General features: G+C 38.7%; 3 protein-coding genes across 3 annotated transcripts; 1 reads left to right on the forward strand and 2 right to left on the reverse strand.

Moving 5' to 3' along the window:
- Positions 1 to 235: 235 nt before the first annotated feature.
- Positions 236 to 1,618, forward strand: LOC103466363 (carbohydrate sulfotransferase 6-like). Its single transcript, XM_081607937.1, has one exon. The coding sequence runs from the start codon at positions 332 to 334 to the stop codon at positions 1,493 to 1,495; it is 1,164 nt and encodes a 387-aa protein (XP_081464063.1). The 5' UTR covers positions 236 to 331; the 3' UTR covers positions 1,496 to 1,618.
- Positions 1,619 to 2,260: 642 nt separating this feature from the next.
- Positions 2,261 to 6,490, reverse strand: LOC103466304 (carbohydrate sulfotransferase 6-like). The gene has a single exon (XM_081607938.1). The coding sequence runs from the start codon at positions 6,344 to 6,346 to the stop codon at positions 5,207 to 5,209; it is 1,140 nt and encodes a 379-aa protein (XP_081464064.1). The 5' UTR covers positions 6,347 to 6,490; the 3' UTR covers positions 2,261 to 5,206.
- Positions 6,491 to 10,119: 3,629 nt separating this feature from the next.
- Positions 10,120 to 17,283, reverse strand: LOC103466303 (carbohydrate sulfotransferase 6-like). Its single transcript, XM_008411795.3, has 2 exons — positions 16,206 to 17,283; positions 10,120 to 13,567 (listed from the first exon to the last, which is right to left on the reverse strand). Exon 2 carries the CDS (start codon positions 13,441 to 13,443, stop codon positions 12,253 to 12,255), a length of 1,191 nt encoding a protein of 396 aa, XP_008410017.1. The 5' UTR covers positions 13,444 to 13,567; positions 16,206 to 17,283; the 3' UTR covers positions 10,120 to 12,252.
- Positions 17,284 to 22,589: the final 5,306 nt, after the last annotated feature.

Here is a 22,589-nt window from a genome sequence, read left to right on the forward strand (position 1 = left end):
TCATATGTTGGAACTTTATAACTTTTTTTTGATATTGTCAAAACTAGATCATTTTATTTAAGGTTACCTGCTGTCAGAATCTGATACTGGATGTGTAAAACATAAATCATTAGAAAAAATAACTTGGAAATATCAGGAGAGATCTTCTCCATTTCTAGCTTCTCTGTGCTGAACTTAAACCAAAACATATATTTTTCTAGTAGAGTAATTTGCTGTACGTGCATTAAGAAAAAAGAACCAGTTTGTCATGCTTTTCTTTTGTCTTGTTTATTTTTTCCACAGAAAACACGGTGACCTCAGATCAACTGAGACGTAAAATTAAGCTGCAGCAATGTGTCGCCAGAACAGATTCAACCCCAAAACCGCAACTTCCCTGATCATCGTGCACGGGGCGGCGGTGATTCTACTTTGCAGCTGGTTTGTTCACTTTGGCCCCTGCAACTTCACTCCTGCAGGCCCAAAAGTTCACGTTTTGCTGCTGTCCTCGTGGAGGTCGGGTTCATCCTTTCTGGGTCAGATTTTCAGTCAGCACCCGTCTGTTTTCTACCTCTCAGAGCCCGCTTGGCACGTCTGGACCAAAAAGTGGACGTCTGGTGCGCAGGCTCACCGAATAGCAGTGAGGGATCTCTTATTGCATTTATACCGCTGTGACTTTTCTGTGATGAGTTCCTACCTTCCAGAGAAATGCAGCGTGTCCTCCATGTTCATGTGGACTCACAGCCGGGCACTGTGCTCGCCGCCTGCTTGTCCCCTTACGGCCACCAATGACACTCAGTGCCGCCAGATATGCCATGCTCAGGACATGAAGAAAGTGGAAAAAACCTGTCGCGGATACTCTCATCTCATAATTAAAGAAGTGCGATTTTTTGAGCTGGAATCCCTTTATCCCCTTCTGCAAGACCCAAACTTGAACATCCGCATTGTTCATCTTGTTCGAGACCCGCGGGCCGTGATACGGTCGAGAGAGGGGTCAGCCAAAGCGTTGAGGAGGGACAATGCCATCATTCTGGAGCACCGAAAGGTGCCAACGGCTGAGAACAACTACGAAGTGATGCAGGAGATCTGCAGAAGCCACATACGCATCAATGAAAGGGCAATCCTGAAGCCACCTCCGTTTCTGGAAGGCCGCTACAAAAGGATTCGGTTTGAAGACGTGGCACGCAACCCGCTGAAGGAGATGAACGACATTTATAAGTTTGTAGGCTTGAAGATGACTAAACAAATAGAGGAATGGATCTACAAGGTGACCCACGGAAAAGGGAAAGGCAGCAAGAAAGAGGCTTTCCAGATCACCTCTAGGAATGCCACTGAGGTGTCGCAGGCGTGGCGCACCGTGCTGCAACACAGCAAGGTCAAACGCATTCAGGAGCTGTGCAAAGGGGCCATGTTGCTGCTCGGCTACCGGACAGTTGACAGCGAAAAAGAGCAGAAGAGACTCGACATAGATCTGCTGGTTCCACTGGAGTTCAGATGGGGGTCAATGAAGAAGACATGAACCTTGGATTATCACCAAAACTGCTCAGACACCCAATGGGTCTTTATACACCAATCATGTTTTTGCTAAATTTCTGACAACTACAAACCTTCACGCAGTCAAATTACCTGTCATCTCATTTGACTGAGTTCTTTAAGCCAGGAGTATTGCATGACAAGCTGAGGTTATGTTGTCACGACAAACCCGTAGCAAATGTACGGTGGAGCAAACTGTCTAGCCATAAAAAAGGACTTTATTGTGACATAGGCTGAAAGTCAACATCAACAGTGATTCTGATCAGTTTTTACTTCTTGAGCAAAGTCAACAATACAAGGTGCACATCGACAAATGTAAAGTGTTTGTAAAAGTTCAATAGTTTTTCTCATTTCAAATAGAAAACTTAATATATAAGCATTTATAAATAGAATAGAATATTTAAAACCTATTATTTATTGTAATATCATGTAAACCAAATGTTTTAAACAGAAATGTAAGACTTTTGGAAAGCATTTTTTATGCACTCGATAATTTGGTTGGGGTTCCTTTTACATCTGCATCATTGACTGTGGAAACTTTCGACTGGATTGCCAGCAATGTGGATCCCGTGTCTCACAAACACTTTGTGAATAGCCACTTGTCTCTCTTGGACAAAAAAGCTCCTTCCAGGTTGCCATAATATTATTTTGTGTCAACATATTTTCTCCAATTCTTTAATTTTAAAAGGCTTTTAAAGTTCTCGCAATACACTGAATCTTTGCAAAATTACTGAAATATGAACCAGTTTTAATGCTTGAGGCCATTTTGATGAAAATAATTTAAAAAATAAAACCTAGAAACCCTAGATTGTATACGTTTATCTGATCACATTTTATGTTTTGTCATTAAAAAGCTGTCACAAAAATATTTATTTCTTATCCTACACATGGCACAATAGTAAAGGCACACCTTAATTTATACAGCACATGAAAAATATCTTCAACGGAAAGAAAATATTGAATTTCCTTATGATGAAATAAGGAAATGAATGCAATAACAGTGCATTCAAAGTATGCATGTTGAGTTTGGAGTCAAAGGTTGAATAAGAAGTCAAAGGGACACAGATTGCAACATTTAGTTTGAAATAAAATTGTAAAACATGACAGAAAACACTATGGCAAGTGAAAATTTAGCCAAAATTGACAACCTGCCAGAATTTTACAGAATTAAACCTTTTCTTAGCCACAACATTCAGCTGCACAAAAACCCAACTCAGAGTATAACGTATGACAACTAAACCTCCAACAGTAAAACATTTAATGTGGTGTAAAAGGACTAAAAACTCTATCAAGGGCATAAAATTTACCAAAATCTAAATAGTTAAATCTAAATAACTAAATAATATAATTGATAACTAATATGTATCATTAAGTAAGAGAAAATAGCATTTTCACTTTACTTCCTTATTTCACAATCAGCATTTTTTTAAGGATTCACAGAGGAGGGTTAAAGTCCAGGACTTACAGATTTGTTGCAAAGCAAAAAGAAAAACAATGAAACCACTCCATGAATTAATAAACAATTAATTAAAAAAAATGCAAGAAAAAAAGTAAACAAAATATGCAATAATCAAAAAATCACAAATTTAAACTGTACCTAAAGGTAATTTGGAACCATTATGAAAAAAATTTAATATTTAAAACTTTTTGATTGTTATTTGCCTTTTGAAACCCCCATAAAAACCCTTCACCATAAATAATAGCGCACCAAAGATCTGTTTTTGTCACTGGTAGATTTTTTTATGGATACTTTTGCTCATGATGTCAAACATCAAGTTACTAATCACTTGATGTTTTTAAAACATCATTATTAGTCACTTTTGGCCATTCTTCACTCACAGGTGCTACCATAGCAGTAGCTAGTTGTGATTATTAATTTGACTATGAATCTTGTTAGCCATGATTATAAGAATTATGGGTTTTTATGTGACTCTGATTTCCAAACTTTTTGTCATTTGGGCCAAAATCATCAATTCAAAACTGCTGAGGGTCCAAAAGAATATAAATAAATAAAAGAATACAGAAACAAATTGTACATTTCTTTTTACCTGCACACCTACAAACTAAGCATGCAATATTTTAATGTGCGTAATAGAGGAATGTCTTAAATTGCCATGGATGCCACACAAAGTTAATTAGTCCAAAGGCCACAAACAGCTCTAGGGTCACACTTTGGAAAACTTTTACCAGCAGGTGGCGCCAGAATGTCAATTATTCAATTACCAATTTTAAATACAGCAGAGCAGGTGCTGTCTGTCATGAAAATGTGTCGTTACAGAGAAAAAATATATATAAACAGGTTGATGGTATAGAACAAGAATAAAGATTAAAATAATTGTCGACATGCAACAGTCACAGGCCAGATCACGCAAAATCTTAGTTATATTTTCCCAAGATAAATAATTAAACAAAATAAAAAATTCTGTAGTGATGAGCTAAGACCATTAATCTAGTATTTTACATCTTTTTATAGAGTCTGCGGACTGTAAATGCAGTTCTTAATATTTTCTTCATCACAGAGTCTCTCCACCCTTTAATGAGTTTTAATATCTCAGCCGCTGAGATTTGCATGCATGACGCTTGAAATATGACAAATATTACATCCATCCTGTCCTGCTGCGACTGTATATATGTTGATACTTTTGTGCACACACAAATGCTCCTTTTCTTTGGTAGATTGAGAACAGATCTGGTACATGTTTTGGTTTGAAACATGATCTGCAGGGTTCCTTCCCAGATAATTTGCTTATATGAAAATAAAGGGTATTATTAGGATTTTTAGCTTACTGTTTTTTTTTACATCATGGAGCTTGTTTCATGGGAAAAAGCTAAAATAAAAATAAAGGTAAGGCCATTTTAATTATATAGCACATTTTCAGCAACGAGGCAATTCAAAGTGCTTTACATGAATTAGAAGGAAATACAACAGAACAACAAACCAAAAGAAAAGAGAAAAAGAAGACAGAAAAAAAGAATATAATAATGTTGATCCAAAGTATATAAACTAGATACTCCTTTTCAGGGTTGCTAGATAAATATAAGTACGTATCCTCTGCTCTAATTCCTATTCTGGGTTGGATTTTTCTGGATTCAAAGTTTGTTCTAATCCTTGTTTTGGGTTGCTAAATAATGTTCCTGTTCTGGACATAGTTTGTATCAGGATTACAGGATTCTTTTCCAGAAAACAACCTCTCAATATGTTACCACGTATGAATAACTGTGCATCTTTTTCTGTGACTTACATTGTTTTAACACAACAAGAATCTAGCTAGCACTTGCATCTAGGTTTGTTTTTGATAATGTTTTTTTAGGGGTGCACCAATTGCGGTTTTCTGGTCGATTGCCGATCTTTTAAAAAAGCCTAACTTACCGATTCCCATTTTGGCCAATACCATTTTTTTTTTTTGTCTGAAATGTTGCTCAATATATCAAGAAAGTTGCTGAATTGGCAACATTGGGGTGACTATTGTTAACTGTAAATGTGCAGACATGACCTGGTCGGCCGGTTTGTCAGTCAAACCTCTCTAACAGGAGAAAAGAAAAGCACAGTGGTCGATTTTCAGACCTTTGCCGAGGTTGATAGCATCGGCTTCACATGTAAAAATCGGCCGATCACTAATCTCCCAATTAAGGAAATCGACCGGCCGATAAATCGGTGCACCCCTACTTTTTTGGTCTAACCTGGAAGCTGAGCTCTTTATGGCTGCCCAGGGTCTAACAGGTCGATATCGAGTCTCTTCTGTTCTTCTTCGCTCTCTACCGTCCTGTAGCCGAGCAGCAACATGGCGCCTTTGCACAGCTCCTGGATGCGCTGGACCTTGCTGTGCTTCAGCACGGTGCGCCAAGCCTGCGACACTTCAGATGCGTTCCTGGAGGTGATTTTAAAAGCTACGTTCCCGCCGCCTTTCCCCCGTCCATGCGTCATCTTTTGGACCCATTCCTCCACCTCAGAGGTCATCTTTAAACCTACAAACTCATAAATACTATTCAACTCTGTTAGTGGGTTTCGTGCCACGTCTTCGTAGCGAACCAGTTTGTAGCGACCCTCCAGAAACGGAGGCGGGTCGAGGACCCCCCTCTCATAAATGTCCAGGTGACTGCGGCAGATTTCTCGTACGACTTCGTACTGCCTATCGGCCGCGGACACGTTTCTGTGCTCCAGGACCATCACGCCATCTCTGTCAAGGAGGTACGCCGACTCCTCCCTGGACCGCATCACCGCCCGAGGGTCCCGGACCAGATGAATCACTCGGAAGTCCAAGTTGGGGTCCAGCAGAAGGGGATAAAGGGACTCCAACTCAAAGAAGCGAGTTTCTTTTAAAACCACATGAGTGTATTTTGCGCAGGCGTCCTGCGCTTTGTCCAGGCTTGCAGAGTGACACGCTTGGCTGCAGTGACTCTCATTGGCTGATCTGACGGGACAGGCCGGCGGCGAGCACAGCGCCTGACTCCGGGTCCACATGAAAAAGGAGGACAGACGAGGGTTTCCTGGCAGGTAGTCTCTGATCAGCGAGAAGTCGCACTTGTATAAACCCCACAGCATTTCCCTCACAGGCACTCGGAGACTCTTTGCCCCGGATTTGTGATTTCTAGTCCACACGTGCCACGCGGGCTCCATGAGGTAGAAAACAGACGGGTGCTGACTGAACACCTGACCCAGGAAGGACGAACCAGATCTCCATGACGACAGCAGCAAAACGTGAACCTTGCGGCCTTCTTCAGGGGGAGGAGAGTGACGGGGGCTGATCCTGGTGTACCAGTCATAGAACAGCACCACTGCTGCCCCCTGCAGGACGCCCAGGAGAATTAAGGTTCTGAATCTGCAACGGGGAATCATCGTGAACTTTATGTTAATTTAGGCTTCAAAATCTGAAGTCTATGTCAGCCTTCTTTTATCCTTTGTGGTGATACACAGATGCATTTCTTCTGCAAAAAAAAACACATGCAAAAAATAGGAGTTAGAAATTCGTCAGTTGCTTGTTAAAACATATTCTAGATGTACAATTGTAACGAGTTCCAGCCAGTTTCATGCATTTGGGCATCAAAATGAAAACCACACGCAGAAAGTTAAAGTGAGGTTGAAAAAATAGGATTTAAATTACTTTGAAAGCGTCATGCTTGTGTTGCCAGATGAACAATATCAGAAACTGCTGATTTGCTGGTATTTTCACTCATAATCATCTCTTCTGTTTACAGAAAGTGGCCTGAAAAAGACAAAATACCCACTGAGCAAAACACGTGTAGACGAGTACTGAACTTGAATTCAGACGGATTCAGGATGTGAGGGTGGAGCCGTCACCTGTACAATCTTTCATTGTAACAAAGCAAAGCTTGTGATAGCTAAATATTTACCTTCTTTTACTGCTTGCAAAGCATAAATATTATAATAATGCTTCAGGTAACTGTTAGGAAAGTTCTCGACTGAACAGGCCACTTTATTATGAACTGCTTTTATTCAACAATGAAATGAAGCATTTCTGAGATGTTGGTCCATATTAACATGATCATTCATGTGGTAGTATTTTTGGAACCAACCGTTTGCCCCAAATGATGTTAAAATTGTCATCTGAGCTTCCTATTGGACTATCTCTCTAGAGACGTCCGTCTCATCGCCTACCAGAAATAAACTTAAGCTTACAATTTCAAGTCTGGACCTGCATCTGTACGTGTCCTGCAAAAAGTGACGATCCAGTTTCTCACTGAAGTTAAGAAAACCCAGTTCAGGTGACGAGGTTTCTGATGCGCTGTCCTGGCCTGGATGAGACGAGGCCTCCGATCCAGTAGGTGCAGCAGGGGTGGGAACCAGAGCAGGGAGGAGGGGGGAGAGCAGTCGCTCCTTTCCCAGTTGATGTTGTATTGTTCAGAAACAGCCTGGTCCTGATAGGCGGTGGGTCCCATCCTAATCAGGCGTCCTTCAGCTGGTTGTTCTGTGGCCACGTTGTTGCTCCCGTTTCTCTGCAAATAAGTTTGCAGAGAATAGCTTTATCCCATGTCCATCAGGTCTGAAGAGATGGAGTGAATGTTCTCTGTGTGTGAAGCCGAGGTTCCCCGCACGGGTTCTTGTTGAAGTGCAGCAAATCTGTTTTTCAGTGGGATTCCCATGGTGTCGGCATGTGTTTTGGCTCGGGCTGGTCGTTTTGTCCTGCGAAACAGGGACGGTGGAAAAGTTTCTCCTCGTTTATTTTCCTTCGGTGCAGCAGGTGTTGAAGTTGGACGTGTGTTTCAGCTCAGAGCTGGCCACGCTGATTCGTCCAGGTGAGGGAGGGGTTATCGCCGTTGATCAGATCCACGGTGTGTTTCGGTTTGGCTATAAAGCTATGAAATTATAAAACTGGATCTATGGAATAACTTTAGCAGTCAGTGCTAACAGTAAGGACGAAATACCAGACAAAATAAAAACAGTGGTGTGTAGGATACTTTAAAATGTGAAAAGCTGCACAAAAGTTTAAGAGTTGTAATTGGAAGTATTTGATTCAAACTGGATCTCCTGCTACAAGATTCGAAATCTTTAGAGATTTTTTTAATCTTCTTGCTAATTATGGTGAAATATCTCCCACTTACTACAAGTATGATCACTTTTAGTTAATAATAAATTGAAATTTGTTGCTCAGTGTGAAAGTGAGCCGCTTGATCTTCGTACGTGTTCTTCCCTCCGCAGCAGGTCGTTAATGCAGATAAGGATTTGTTCTTAATAACTCACCTGGTTATATAAAGACTAAATAAATAAAATAACCCCCCCCCCCTCATTTAGTAAATAAGAAATAAAGAAAGCGTCATAATGAGAACAAATTCCTACCTTTGATGTCTTCGGTCACACTGGTTTAACTGGGAGAGGCTGGTGGGAAAGAGCTGCCAGCAGGATGTGAGACTTATTGTCTCATCAGCACATGCACACAAAGGAGCTGCAAAGTAAATGGACAAGCAAACAGGATAAAGAACAGATAAAATCCTGACAGATGATCCTTTTGTTCAAAAGACCGCCTTGAAGTTCACCCTGCTTTCAGGCCAGTAATCGATTCAGTTTTTAGTTTATTTTTCATATTTAACCTCTCATATTTGAGAGGTTTAGTTTTTAAACCTCTCAATAGCCTTATCAGTATTCAACATAAGCATAAAGTTCACTCAAGTAAAAAAAAAGTGTTTGGTATAAAGGCTTCTCAATTACTCTGACTGATAAAAACATCTAATTTAATTGGTGAAAATGTTTCAATCAAACAGACAAAATTATACGTTTATCTAAAAATGCTGGTATTTTACAGAGTAAAGAAAAAAAAAGAGTAGAAATAAACATCATACAAAAATCAAGAAGGAACCAACTTTTCCTAATCCTTTTTTCACGACATAAAGATCTAGTTCTACTTTATTTGCAGAACCCTTTACTTTCAGTAAATTGTGAATTAAAAACACTAATATTCAGTAAGTTGCAGTTTATGGCCGACGCATCATGAGCGTCACACTGCTGGGAATCTGCGTTGCATTCCTGTGGTATTCAATAATTTACCACGGGAAGTTTTAATGGAATAAGACCAACCTCTCTACACCTGATACTTTATCAAATTTGTAATCACCAGCTAAGCTAGGTCAGAGTTTTTCTTTTAAATGTCTTCTATGTCAAGGCATACTGCAGTAACATTTCCGCAACACCTTAAATGACTCCGTATTAACCGGATAATATTACGTAACCTGTTGTTGCTCTAAGCAGACGCTGTCTGCATTGATGAGGTTTTACTCACTTCAGCATGCCGAGGTTGGAGCGACTTCGACAACAGGGACTTTCAGCCTCTTTTCTCATCAGTCGGCTAATAACTATTTGACCACTGGGTGGCGCTCACTCACCGCAAAGACCATTACTGGTAATTTGCAGGTAAGTGGCGTCAGAGCTACTGTAGGAAGCGCCATCCATGCTGTGGATGTATGTAGGCGTCTGTATGGTTAGAGGAATGTGCACTTCCTGGCAAACTAATATTTATTTTAAATGAGGAAAAATAAAGTACCAGTCAATTTATTAAGCTAACTTTGACAGCATCTTGTTAAACCTCTTTGGCCTTCAGAACTGCTTTGATTTTTTTTTAATGTACAGATTCAACAAGGAAACATTCCTCTGGGATTTTGGTCCATCATGCAGCTCCTGTAGAATCCCTCGGTCCACCGTCCCAAAGATGTTCTGTTGAACTGAAATCCGGTGATTATGGAGACCAGGGGATAAACCAGACAATAAACACATTGTCATCTCCAGGAAACCAGTTTGAGAGTTTTGTGAGACAGTGCATCTGTCAAACCAGGGCAAATCATATTATCTAGGCAGAAGAAATCTGTCACAATAATACTAAAATAAAAGTTTGTTTTATTATTATTATTTTTAGTTGATCTGTGACAATTGTAGCCCCAGCTGATTACAGGATGGATACTCGGACTGGTTTTTTGTTGCTTTAGCTAATCTGCTTTAATGTTTAATGTGTTGTGAGTTCAGATGCAACTCGCCCAGATGGTGATTCAAAGATTTTGTGTTGGATAATTGTCCCGTGAAATCTGAATCTTTATAAGCAGACGTTTGTTCTCTCCTTAGACAGATAGTATGTATCCAATGCTGTATTTGAATAAAACCCCAAATCACATTTTGGTTTGTTTATTCCACACAAAGTCACTGTTATGGAGATCAATCCTACAGCAACCTGAGCTAAAAGAGGACTTAGAATGTTGGTATGTGCTAGCATGAAGAGAAAAGGGTAGGGCCGCTTATATTCGTTTTACATAGCTTTAACTAAAGCGAAAGAATTGGCTAAGCAGATCTATCCAGAGAGTTGACAAATGTACTTTTTCCATAATTGTGCAATGGTTCTTGAAATACCTGTTTGAAGAGTTGGCGTTGTGTCTCAGGCTGAAACTTAATTTTCTACATCACTCAGTTGTGAAGTATGACAGACGAAACGTCTGAAATGTATGAATTTACCTCACAGACACGATAACCATCTTAAAGTGGAAAATCAAAGAGGAAATAGAGAAGTTACATGAAGTCCAGCAATGAGTCAAGGCCTAATGGAAAAAGGGGAAAAAAGCTACACATTAAAACTTAACGGGCTCATTTTGAAGTTTTTCACAGACACATTTTACAAAATTAAGTAAAAACAGAATAACATGATTACAAAATCACAGCTCCAATGGAGAAAATAGGGAAACAAAATAAATAAAGGAATACACAAAACTTAGCTTTGGATCTTAATTGTATTTTAAGCAAACAAACCCAGGCACATTGTGGAATAAGCATTACAGAATCCCCAAGCTTTTCCAGCAAAGATGAACATCTCCGATTTTTAATGGATTCCATTATATTTACCAAACCCTGTTAAAAAAAATACTGCCATATGATTAAAAAAAATCAAAGGGATAAAAGAAAAATACACAGAAAGACAGATACCTAAAAATAACACAAATCCAATCAAAACAGGAAAAAAAAAAAAAAAATCTGAAAAATGGCGGGCGAGAAGCAAAACTTAAAATCTCAAATAAAAGTAAAAACAGTGCAGATTCCGTCTGTCAAGTGAAATATATCCACTGAAGCATCAGAGATACATTTTATACAAGTAGGTTCAGTGTCAAAACAAGAAGATCATGGCTGCTCTGACTATAAAGGATACAGTTAAATTAAATTAAAATACATTTTATTTAATATGTCTACAGACTGCATGAAGTTTCTACATCTACCATCTGTTACTGGTTTATTTCAGTAAAAGCAAAACAAACAAAAAGGTAGTTAAATTACTAATAACTTTAATTCATATACTCACAAATTACAATTTAAGAATTTGCTAATTCAAAGTAGCCATGCTTACCTCCTTACAAGCTTATCCCATTGGGGTCGTCTGGGGTGCTGGTGCCTAGCTCCAGTGGTCAACGGGTCAGAGGCGGGGTCAACCTGGACAGGTCACCAGTCCGTCACAGGGCAACACAGGAGACAATCATACACTAAATTCTACAAGGAGAACAGCTCAATTTCTCTGAACTCCCATGTTGTTGTGCAAGCACCAGTTGATGGAAGCAGCTGTCAACTAATAGTAGGAGTGACCTGGCTAATTTATGTGCAATAATCCAATTAGGAGTTGATAAAAGTATTCATAATTCATGTAAATAATTCATCACAATGAAAATGACCTCACATGCCATGATGTAGGTATAACATAGAAGTACAAATAAGGGACAAAATGGCGGCACAGTTCGATAAACAGAATCAGAGACACTTCCTATAGCTCTGTAACACAATCAAACACTGTGCCAACTTCTTGTTGTCTATTTCATGGATTAAACTGCCATTTATGAAAACTAATGATGGACAAAAAAAAAACCCATCTACTATCTATTCAAATGTTTTGAATAGAAATGTTTTGCAAAGAATGTTTTGTTCCAACACCAGATGGGATTTAATTGATCATTCATTTCTAAAAAATGTTTTCTCGTAGCAAAGCTGCAGCTGAGTTCACCTACTTTGTTTGATGCCTGCCCTTTGCGTGACCTTGTCTTTTTCACAACACAGATTGTGCCGTCATGCGGTACCACTGTACTCTCGCTCCACATTTAAATCATTTTAACAAATAATCACTGTGAGGTCTGTAGGACAGTAAATCTTGCTATAGAAGCGATTATGATGATAGTTTGAGCAATGCCCATATTACAGATCAAAGAATCTGTGTTGATTGTTCATGTTTGTAGTTTCGAGAGGAATCTGAAGCCGGTAGATCCTTGAATGTTTTAATGGCTCCGTATTTTACCCGATGCCCAAGCAAAGCCTTTCGGTCCTTCTGGCATGTACAGATCCATGTCAAGTTTCTTCTGCTCTTCTTCACTGTTGACTGCCTTGTAGTGGAGCATTGACATGGCCTCTTTACACACTTCCTGAATGCGTTTGACCTTGTTGTGCGGCACCCTGGTGCGCCAAGCCTGGGACACTTGGGCAGCGTTTCTGGAGATAACCTCGAAAGCATTATTGAGGTTGCCTTTCCCCCTTCCGTGTGTCATCTTAACTATCCAGTCCTCCATCTCTTTGGTCATCTTTAAACCTACAAAGTCATAAATATCACTGACCTCCTGAAGCGGGAAGCGTGTCACATCTTCATAGCGAACCAGCTTGTAGCGACCCTTGAGGAACGGAGGAGGGTCCTGGGTGGCTGTTTCGTTGATCTGGGTGTGACTCTGGCAGATTTTCTTCATGACTTGAAACTGCTCCTCGGCTCCTGGTGCGGCTCTGTGCTCCAAGACGATGGCGTTGTCCATCTTAAAGGATAAAGCTGACTCCTCTCTGGACCTGTACACGGCCCGAGGATCTCGGATGAGATGAACAATGCGCAGGTCGAGATTTGGGTCTTGAAAAAGAGGGTAAAGGGATTCCAGCTCAAAAAATCTAGTTTCTTTTAAAACCACATGGCTGTAAATCTGGCAGGAATTTGTCACCTTCTCAAAATCTAAACCATGGCATTCCTTTTGGCACTCTTTCGCGCTGCTTATCTGACCAAACGGTGTGACGGAACAGACTGGCGGCGAGCACAGTGCCCGACTCTGATACCACATAAAGAAGGAGGAGGTCTTGCGATTTTTTGGCATGTAGGAATCCATCACGGAGAAGTCACACTGGAACACGCTCCGCATTAGATCCCTCACAGCCATCCGGAGAGTATGCGCACCAGAAGTCCTCATTGTGCTCCACGCGTGCCACGCGGGCTCCATGAGATAGAAAACAGACGGGTGCTGGCTAAACACCTGACCCAGGAAGGATGAACCCGATCGCCACGATGACAGCAGCAAAACGTGAACCTTGCGGTCCACAGGAGGAGAGTCACAAGGGCTGAGTTGGTAGTACCAGTTGCAGAACATCACCACTGCTGCCCCCTGCAGAAGCACCAGGAAAATCAAAGCGTTGAAGTTCACTCTTAAGAAGGGTCTCATGTCTGGAGATCACTGTCAGATTCTAGTGCAGGAGAACATCAGCATCGTTATCCAGTCTGTGGAGACGAATTCAACTGATTCGCGCTGAAGTCGATCAGCTTCCAGGGGGTTTGAGACGAGTTTTCTGCAGGAAGAAAGGCAAACAGAAAAGAGAGATATTGGTACTGTTCTTAAAAATCAAACATGAAGGCTTTTGACGAAAATTACAGAGCTCCTGCTCTTTATCAACCTCTAAGGAGTGCCTTAAGAGAGAGACAAGCTACAAAGCTTGAGCTTTAAAGTGTTGCTTTTGGAATATTTTGCAATAAATGTTCCCCTGTGTTGATAATAAAGCATGTATATGTTTGTAAAATCAGTCTCTGAATGGTTAATGGTGAGAACGTCTTGATCCGGTTGAAATGAGACGCTCCCTCCTGTCAGTTCGTAAGGTGTTGCACCAGGTGAAGAATGAGTTAGTGATGCCTTCAGAAGCAGTAGGAAAAACAAAGCTCCAAGCAAGAAAAAAGAAGGTGGTTACAAATTTAACAAAGTTTTATATCTAATATTCGAAATACCGTCAGTTAATCCTCACATATGGAATAAATCATGATCTACTGTAAACAAATATCAATATATCGCCTCGTCATTGTTTATATTTCTTAAAGATAGACTACTTTAAACTTTTCTAAACTTCATCCCTGATCCGCCTGCTGGTGTTTTTGGCCTTCATTATAAATCTTAATGTCTCAATTCACCCAAGGCAGCTGTGGATGCATGTTCTATACACACTGAGGAGTAGCCTAACAAAGAATACATTTAAACAAAAAATAGACATAACTGGAATAACTAAGAAGAACAGGAAAATAAGCACAAGATTGAGCTAACCAAAATAAGAAAATAACACAAAATAATGAAACTATATTGACCAAGAAAGGACTGAACTAAAGTGAAACAAAGACGTAGCTGATATAAATTAAAATAAGCTAAATAAGCTAAATCCAACCAGACATCCTGGGATGTTGACACTTCCTGTGTGCTTTCTCTACAGACAGATTTAAACCAGTTAATTTATTTCTCCTCTGCCATTGATTTTTAGTTCCTTTTGGAAGTTGTGGTTTGTTTGTTTAGGTTTGCCTCGCTTCTTTACTCATTAAACACTGGTTAATTATCTACAAGATTCAATATAATCAGTCAGTTTCATCTGAAGACTTTTTTCTTTTTTTCTTTTTTTCTTTTTTTTTAGAAAATGTTAATTTAAGGATCACTGAATGCAACAGTTTACCCATTGAATAGATTTTATTATGGAACTTAGAATGATAATACACTCCCTCGTTTAAACATTAGAATATTATTGAAAAATGTATTTCAGTAACTCAATTCACCAAGTGAAACATATTTAGTTTTTTTTAAACACTGATTGATGTTTTCATGCCTTTGTTTCTGTTATTCATGAAAAACACAACATTTAATATTAGAATATTACATCATACTCATAAAAATATGATTTTAATGCAGAAGGGTATAAATGAAAGTAGCAAGAAATACCTGCTGAAAGGTTATTTTAAAAAGATATTTCTGGTATGACAGCTGAGCTTAAATGAATGCACATATCGAATATGACTGTATTGTATTTAATGAGGCTGATTAATCCATATTGCTTGCTTCATTATGGGGGAATTGCAAACAAAAATGTACTTTTCCCAAAGTATTTTAAATGATCGAGATGCACATCCAAAATAAAAAAGCTAATTAAAAAGGAGCTGCTCCTTTCAGACAGAAAAATAAAACAACTGGCAGCATTTACTTTACGTCATTACCTGAAAATGAATTGAAAAACGGCTTCAGCAGAATTTGAGGAAGCAGTGGTGAGGCCATAAATCAAGATAACGTGGGTGTAAGAATGAGGAAATGTGGCATAAGGATGTAACTGAAACAAACTAGGACTAGTTTTGCATGGATTTGTGAAACAAGGGGATGTGACTAGCATGCGTTCCACACATATCGGTCATGTTATTATAGCTTTTCTTCCTTGAAGCGTTTTATCACATACTTGTTACTCTGGTTCTGGGGAAAGCATTTGATGCCTTTAGCAACATGTCTTAAGGGAAAAACCTTGCAGGACTTCTTGTCTTTAAATGAGCAATTAATTACAGTCATTAATAGAACTGTAAATTAAGAGAAAATGGGAGCAAAAATAAATGAATAAAGATAAAGAAACACAATGCTCTTCTCAAAAACACTGGATTTTTAAAAAACTGAAGATTTAACATTCCCCATGCCTCTTTGCTCATCATTAGATGTTTGATCTTATCTGAAACGTGTCCCTCAGTGTTTCCTGGAGAACTTTCCAGCGATTTCAACTAAATCCCTCTTCAAAAGCGCATATGTGACACCTCGTGATCTGTGAGATTTGACTGGTACGTTGTGCTGTTGCCTGAACTTAGTGATGTGTAAACAAATATAAAACTATGCTAAATACTTCCTTTTGCTTTTTTAAAATAAGCACATTTGTTCAGTGTCCTTCTGTATTCTCTGGTTTTTGAAAGTTCATATTTTGTCATTTCATCGTAAATATTTATCATTTTAATGTACTATTTTTTTACAAATTCAACATTGGGGGAATTTTTTGAGAGGAATTCATTATAGTTAAAAAATATAAGTAATCCTTCAGAGTTTTGCCCAAATAGAAAAATAAATCGTCTTACTATTATTACATTATAGTGTTAAAGAAACATTTTTAATATATTATCTATTCATTCATTTGAATTACAATAAATTCCTACCGTAAGTGTGTTATTTAACTGATGGTTTCCAGCAGCTTCCCTCCTCTGCGTCGTCCTCTGGACTGGGTGAACTGGTACTGGACCGGTACCCGCCGAGCTGGTGGGAGGGATGGCTGATCAGCAGGCGGGACCAGAGACGGATGATCACGGCCACATCCGCCGCAGGTGGAAACCAGATGAGTCGGTATGTATAGACGTGATTAAGATGTGAAGGTAAAGATGCTGTCTTAGCGCAGTATTTTTTTTATTTATTTCTAAATGAATTTTTCTTCATCTTCCTACATGTAGAGCTGCTGTAAACCTGCAGTTTGACTGTATTTGCTTGCCTCGCGGTTTCAGTACCTATTTTAGAGTATTTCTCGTCAGTTCTTGTCATTACGGGAGTTCAGCAGTTAATTCAGAGAAGTTATCTGCGGTCAGCTGGAGGTGCGGCATCCCCGCCCTGCGCTGCTTCTGTTGGGTCATGATCCCTCCGTCCTGGCCGCAGTGCCGGCTCGCTTCTTTTCGCCGCTTTAACCTGCCGTCACCGTCATTGTGAGAGCAACCAAAACGACTCTCCCGGACCTAATGTATTTTTACAGTCCGCTTTTGGTGCTCTGAATGGTACCATGTATGGAAGCTCATTCATGCCAAACAAACCCAGCATTAAAACACAATGTCAGTCACAATTGTGGTCACATTGGGAACTCTGAAAATTGAAAATATGATTGAAGATCCTATAACTTTTCAAAAGCTGGTACTCATGTGTCATAGTTACAAATCCTGACTTTACAAATCACACTCTAAATTCTGACTCCTGATGTTATAAACATGAGGTACAAAGTTGAATTATTCTAAAAAAGTTTACCTTTCACTTAGAATTTTACAATTAAGGAGGCTGGTACATTTTGGACAGGTCGGTACATAAAGTTCAATTTATTTTACAATGTTAAAATTATGGCTTTTAATCTCATAAACTTGAGCTAGTGAGCTCTTTACCCTTTTTGAAGTCAAAATGACAATCTGATATTCATTAGCTATTACAGCATATGCTGCGACTTTTTTTCTTCAAGTGGCAAAAATATACTGTACATTTTTATCAATAGCTGCACTCACCTGTCCAGCTCTGGATTACCTGTATTGTCTCTTTGTGATAAATGAATTCAACTCATCTTCACACAGCAACATGAAAAAACAAAAAATCCGTAAGCCTTTATTTTGCCTCAAGGCATGCAGTGGGTGGACATAAAAAAGTAGTATTTACTCAACAAACCTTTGTGAAGATGTAAGCAGAAAAGCAAAACTTTGTTTGTCACAGTTTTCAACATTACATTATATGTGAAACTGTGGTATGGCAGTGCCTGGCAATTTGTAAATAATTTGATTGTTCTCAAATTATGAGAATAATTCAGAGACATTAAGCACAAATGGAGAAAGAATGGAAGAGTGGTGAACCCACACACTGACTATTCATCCAAAAAGTCATGAAAGAGCTTGATGTAATAAGAAGGAGACCTGGAGGTGGCATAAATAGTGAAACTCACTCCTGAATCTGACCAAAAACAAAGCTAAAGCTCAACTCCTAATTCCCAAAAACAACTTGAAGAAACCCCAAAGAAAAATATTTTATGGACTAACATAGCAGAAGTGCAACTTTTTGGAAGGTTAATACAGGTTAAAGATACATTTTTGAAACTTTCTTAAAAGGTCTGGGAGTCCTAGTATTTACCAAGGTGGTGAACTGACAAAACAGGGTTTTAAACCACCACTTTAGATAAGTCAGATAAAACTGGAGCTTTTTGATAGTCACTAAAGTTTTACGTTTTTATAAGGAAAAATGAAGCTGTATCCATTGCAAAACATGAAGGAGTATTGTTTGGAAAAATGGTGAAATCACATCAAGACTGTCAGACAACCCAGAAGAGAAACATACGACTCACGTTTAACCTTTTGTTATCCAGAATGAAACACTGCAAACTGGCACCATGCGTTAAACACAGTTTTTTTTTTACAAGATTTTAATTGACATACAACAACATACATTAAGGCACTAATTCTATAAATACATCCCCAACATGTGCATGGTTGGGTTACATATCAGTACCAGATGGAGGAGCCCCTGGGTCAGAGAAGGCACTGGAAACATTTTAATTTGAGAAATTCAATAAGATGACAGAAAACTGACAAAATATAAAGAAATGAGACTGCACAAATCTAAAAGGAGGCGAAAAACAAGAAAATGACATAAAATCACTCAGTTTGACCTTTAAACAGCTTCGACAAACTGATCAGAAATACAGGAGTTAGTGTCTCAAAAAGCATTAATTTATACAGAAATGCAAAAACAACCAAGACATGAGAAACAAATAGGAGTCAAAACATTTGCAGCTACAAAGAACCATGAAACCAAACTGATGAAAAAAAAGTTGATGCAACAGAAACTATTATTCAAAACATAAATAAATATAAAAACAGAAGGCAGAAAGATCAGGGGTTCATATAAAAGCTAAACATGTGAATCAACATAGAGTAAAACTAAATGACATCCCAATGGGGCTGTCTGTCCTTTTTAAATTCACAGAAAAAAAAAAAATCTGTCACTTGTACACATTTATTAGTGCAACCCTAAGTTTCTAAAACTGAATTGCTTTTCTTATGTTGATTCATCCATACTGTGTTGAACCACAAAGGAAATGCTGTGCATCAGTTTCACTGCAACAGTAGATATTACTTCAGCCACGTGAGAATTAAAAATGAATACTGAAACCATAAAGGTCTGATTCATCGACACCTTCACGTAAAGCACTCAGTCAACATAAATAATCAAAGCTCATAGTAAACTACCTCCTCAATGTCTGACCACTTTGAACAATACAATATTAGTCAAAGAAAGATCTGGTCCACTAAGAAGAATATCTTTGTTTTCCAGTCAAATTAAAAATCCTACACCTAAAACTCAAAATTAAAGCTTGGATATTAAATCACTAAAGATTCAGAATAAAAAAAAAAAAAGAAGAAAAAGTCGATAAAAGTCACCTAAACCGAACCACATTTCCAGGCACTTTGATGAGAATAATGAAATTAAACCAGTCTTTATTTGTTACCAACTGGAAAACGAAAGCCACTTAAGTGGAAAAGTGAAAACATACAAAAATATACTCATAGAATAGAAAATACTTGTTTCTGAATATTGTTACTGCTTATAGCAATATTCTTTGTTTCATAATTTCAGTGCCATTATGAAAGGATTTCAAAAACAAAAGGTTTTCTCAAGTCTACACAACCAGCTGTCCACCAGCAGTCACCGATGCTCCCCCCCATAGTGGGTAAACTGGTAAAGGAAGCTGAAACCCGGATGTTCAAAGTGCTGCATCTCAGCATGTTGATGGAAAGTTGACTGGAAGGAAAATGTATTAATAAAACATATGGAAGCTCATATAACCATGGACATACTTTTTAATGGACTGACTTTGTACATATGCATTTTTCTTTAAGTAATTTCTTTTTTGCTGGATTAGTACTGCATAATCTTGCCCTGGATTACATCTCTGAGCTTTTTCATCCCTACGTACCCTATCGGTTTCTCAGCTCCGCAGATCAGCTCCTCTTGAAGGCACCGAGATCCAGAAGGAAGCTCAGAAGGGACAGGGCTTTCTCTGTCATGGGTCCTAAGTTATGGAATAACTTGCCTTTGGAGGTTAGAGAGGCCCCTTCACGGTCCACTTTTAAAGCTCGTCTTAAAACCAATCTATTTTACTTGGCTTTCAACTCCAGCGGGATCTAGTTTTAAATTGTATGTTCTTGTTTTTAAACTGTAAGAGTTTTTATTTTTTTATTGTTCTGTTGTGTTTTAATGTACAGCACTTTGTATCAGCTGTGGTTGTTTTAAAGTGCTTTATAAATAAAGTTGGTATTGTATGGTATAGTAAACCAGTATAATAAGTCTAATATAAAACAATAAACACCGAAGATATGCCACCCTGTGTGTATGGGCCCATGTAGCATATCAGTTTAATTTTTTGAATAAAATCACTGAAATAAATTAGCTTTTTCATGACATCTTTTTTTGTTGTTTTGATTATCACCAGTAATGTGCTACATTTTTCCATTACTTCACTTGTATCCACTACACATGTGGCAAAAGCTTTAAGTGTCTTTTTCCTTTTGCCAGTTTTTTGTAGTTGGCAACTTTGTTATATGTCAGGTTGGTGTTACGTAGGTATAGTTATCCCTTTCAGTCGTCAAATTAAAAAAAATTATAACAATCATTACCTACAAGTTTGAACACCACTGAAAAGGAAAAGTTTATTAATGATGATGATGCATGTCGTCTAAGACTGATCTGTGCCATCGTTCACTCACTATCACTACACCATAACTTCATTTTTTGTGTTACACTTTGCAAAGCAACTCTGACATATTTTAGCCTTTAAACTTGACTTCAAATGTTTAAACCTACACCGAGTGCACATTCTCAGGTAAATCTCACAAACAATTCAGCGCTATTTAAAAAACAACTTTGTACATTTATGTTTGTCAGAACGGAAAAGCTACATGTTGCAGAATGAGGTGGTCAGATGTGTATCGACCTGACACGCATAGCAGACAACCAAATCCCGTCTTTGAGGCAAAATTTTGTTGATTTCTTCATAAAAAGAAGATGCCAAAGTTTGTCCTAAAACGATCTCGTCTTCAGGCATCTCTTGTCTCCGGATCAGTGCACTCCAACGAACTGTGCTCTATTCAAGTTTCTCAGGAATGAAAAGCCATATTAAGTTCGGCGTTCTCAGACAATATACACGTACCCTCATAAATGTGTTCCTGCTCATCACTCGACAAAGAACGCATTGATTTACACTAAATTACATGTGAGACTGGATGTGCGCATACCATTCCAATGTATACAAATTTAGGTAAATCAGATTTATCCAGTGAAACCCCTGGTAATTGTGAGTCTCAAGTTTCCATAAATCCTGGTAAGTTTCTCCTCCAAAGCAGTAGAGACTCCAGGAATCGCTGGGCCCAAGGATAATAAGATAAACCTCTGTATGCTAATTGGCATTGGCATTTTGCTAAGGTTTAGATGATCATTTAAATAATATACAAATACAAAAGTTAGTGGAAAAGAAGTGGAAAACATTGAAAACAAGTGCCATTAGTTTGTCTTCAAGCTCAATTGTGACTCTTAAGGTTGTTGTGAGTGATGTTCTGTGAAATGCAATCGAGTGTAAATCCTTGCATAGCTAACCATCTATCATAGAGGTTTTCAGGAACAAGGCTACATGTCAGTAAATTCTACTGAACCCTCTGCTGAGCCTTTCACCCCACTTTCACATGCTGTACTGTCATGCAGAATAGCTGTAATTTCTCTTCAAATCTTGAAAACAGGCAGTCTGAGGTGGCAGTTTGAGCCATGCTTTAACAGCGACAGGGAGACCATTCAAGCCTGTCGCCTCTGAGAGGATCTGAAACAGGAGGCGTGATGCTCTTGCTCAGTGGTCCCCAAACTACGGCCCGTGGGCTGGATCCGGCCTGCCTCCACATTTAGTCCGGCCCCCTGAACAATACCAGAGAGCATTTAGATTTTTTTTTTTCATATACCGTATTTTCCGAACTATAAGCCGCTACTTTTTTCTTAAGCTTTGAACTTTGCAGCTTATAGCCTGGTGCGGCTTTTCTGTGAATTTTTCTTCAACCACCCGGGGGCTCTTTAGCAGGAAGTGAATCATTGGAAGTCAAAATTGGAAATAAAAGAAGAAAGCGCCGATTAAAACGGAATTAGGTTTTAATAGGGAATTGAAATTTGAGAATGTTGTTGATCAGTTAAATAGCATTGAGGGGAAAAAGAAGATTTTTTTTTTTTTTTTTAATAATACTGGGATCATTATGACAATTTGAGGTATAGATATTAGAATCCAGTAGATCTCAGTAGTACACCAATAATGGATGGAAGCTGCCATTGAAATCTAAAGAAGAAGAAGATGGGGGCCCATTTTCATTTAGCACATGCTAGTAACAGACACGAAGGATCAGCACTTTTACTGTTACAGTTACCGTTCGGAAACTACCGTAATCAGTTCAGTTAAATCTAAACTTGGCAACTTTTTCTTTTTCAACCATAATAAATGTGATATTCAATTGATCTGTTATGGCTCAAATTTTGGGTGTCCGCCACCTTCTGCTGCTGCTGCATCGTCGTGGAAAACCTGGAACGGCAGAGATATCTGCGACTTATAGTCCGGTGCGGCTCATATGTGTATGTTTACTGGTTTTTAAAAAAAACTTTGGGGTTGCGGCTTATAGTCCGGTGCGGTTTATAGTCCAGAAAATAGTATTTATTTCATAAATAGTGTTATTTCCTGGATTTTTTCTGTGAAGAACCCAGAGAGGGTTATTTGATTGTGC

The sequence above is a fragment of the Poecilia reticulata genome, chromosome 6 (assembly GCF_904066995.2).
Source record: "Poecilia reticulata chromosome 6, P_reticulata-male-v2, whole genome shotgun sequence".
Classification (NCBI taxonomy): Eukaryota; Metazoa; Chordata; class Actinopteri; order Cyprinodontiformes; family Poeciliidae; genus Poecilia; species Poecilia reticulata.

Bases quoted from the DNA above. Each gene is read 5' to 3' on its own strand.
- LOC103466363 (XM_081607937.1), top strand. From the start codon at position 332: ATGTGTCGCCAGAACAGATTCAACCCCAAAACCGCAACTTCCCTGATC.
- LOC103466304 (XM_081607938.1), bottom strand. From the start codon at position 6,346: ATGATTCCCCGTTGCAGATTCAGAACCTTAATTCTCCTGGGCGTCCTG.
- LOC103466303 (XM_008411795.3), bottom strand. From the start codon at position 13,443: ATGAGACCCTTCTTAAGAGTGAACTTCAACGCTTTGATTTTCCTGGTG.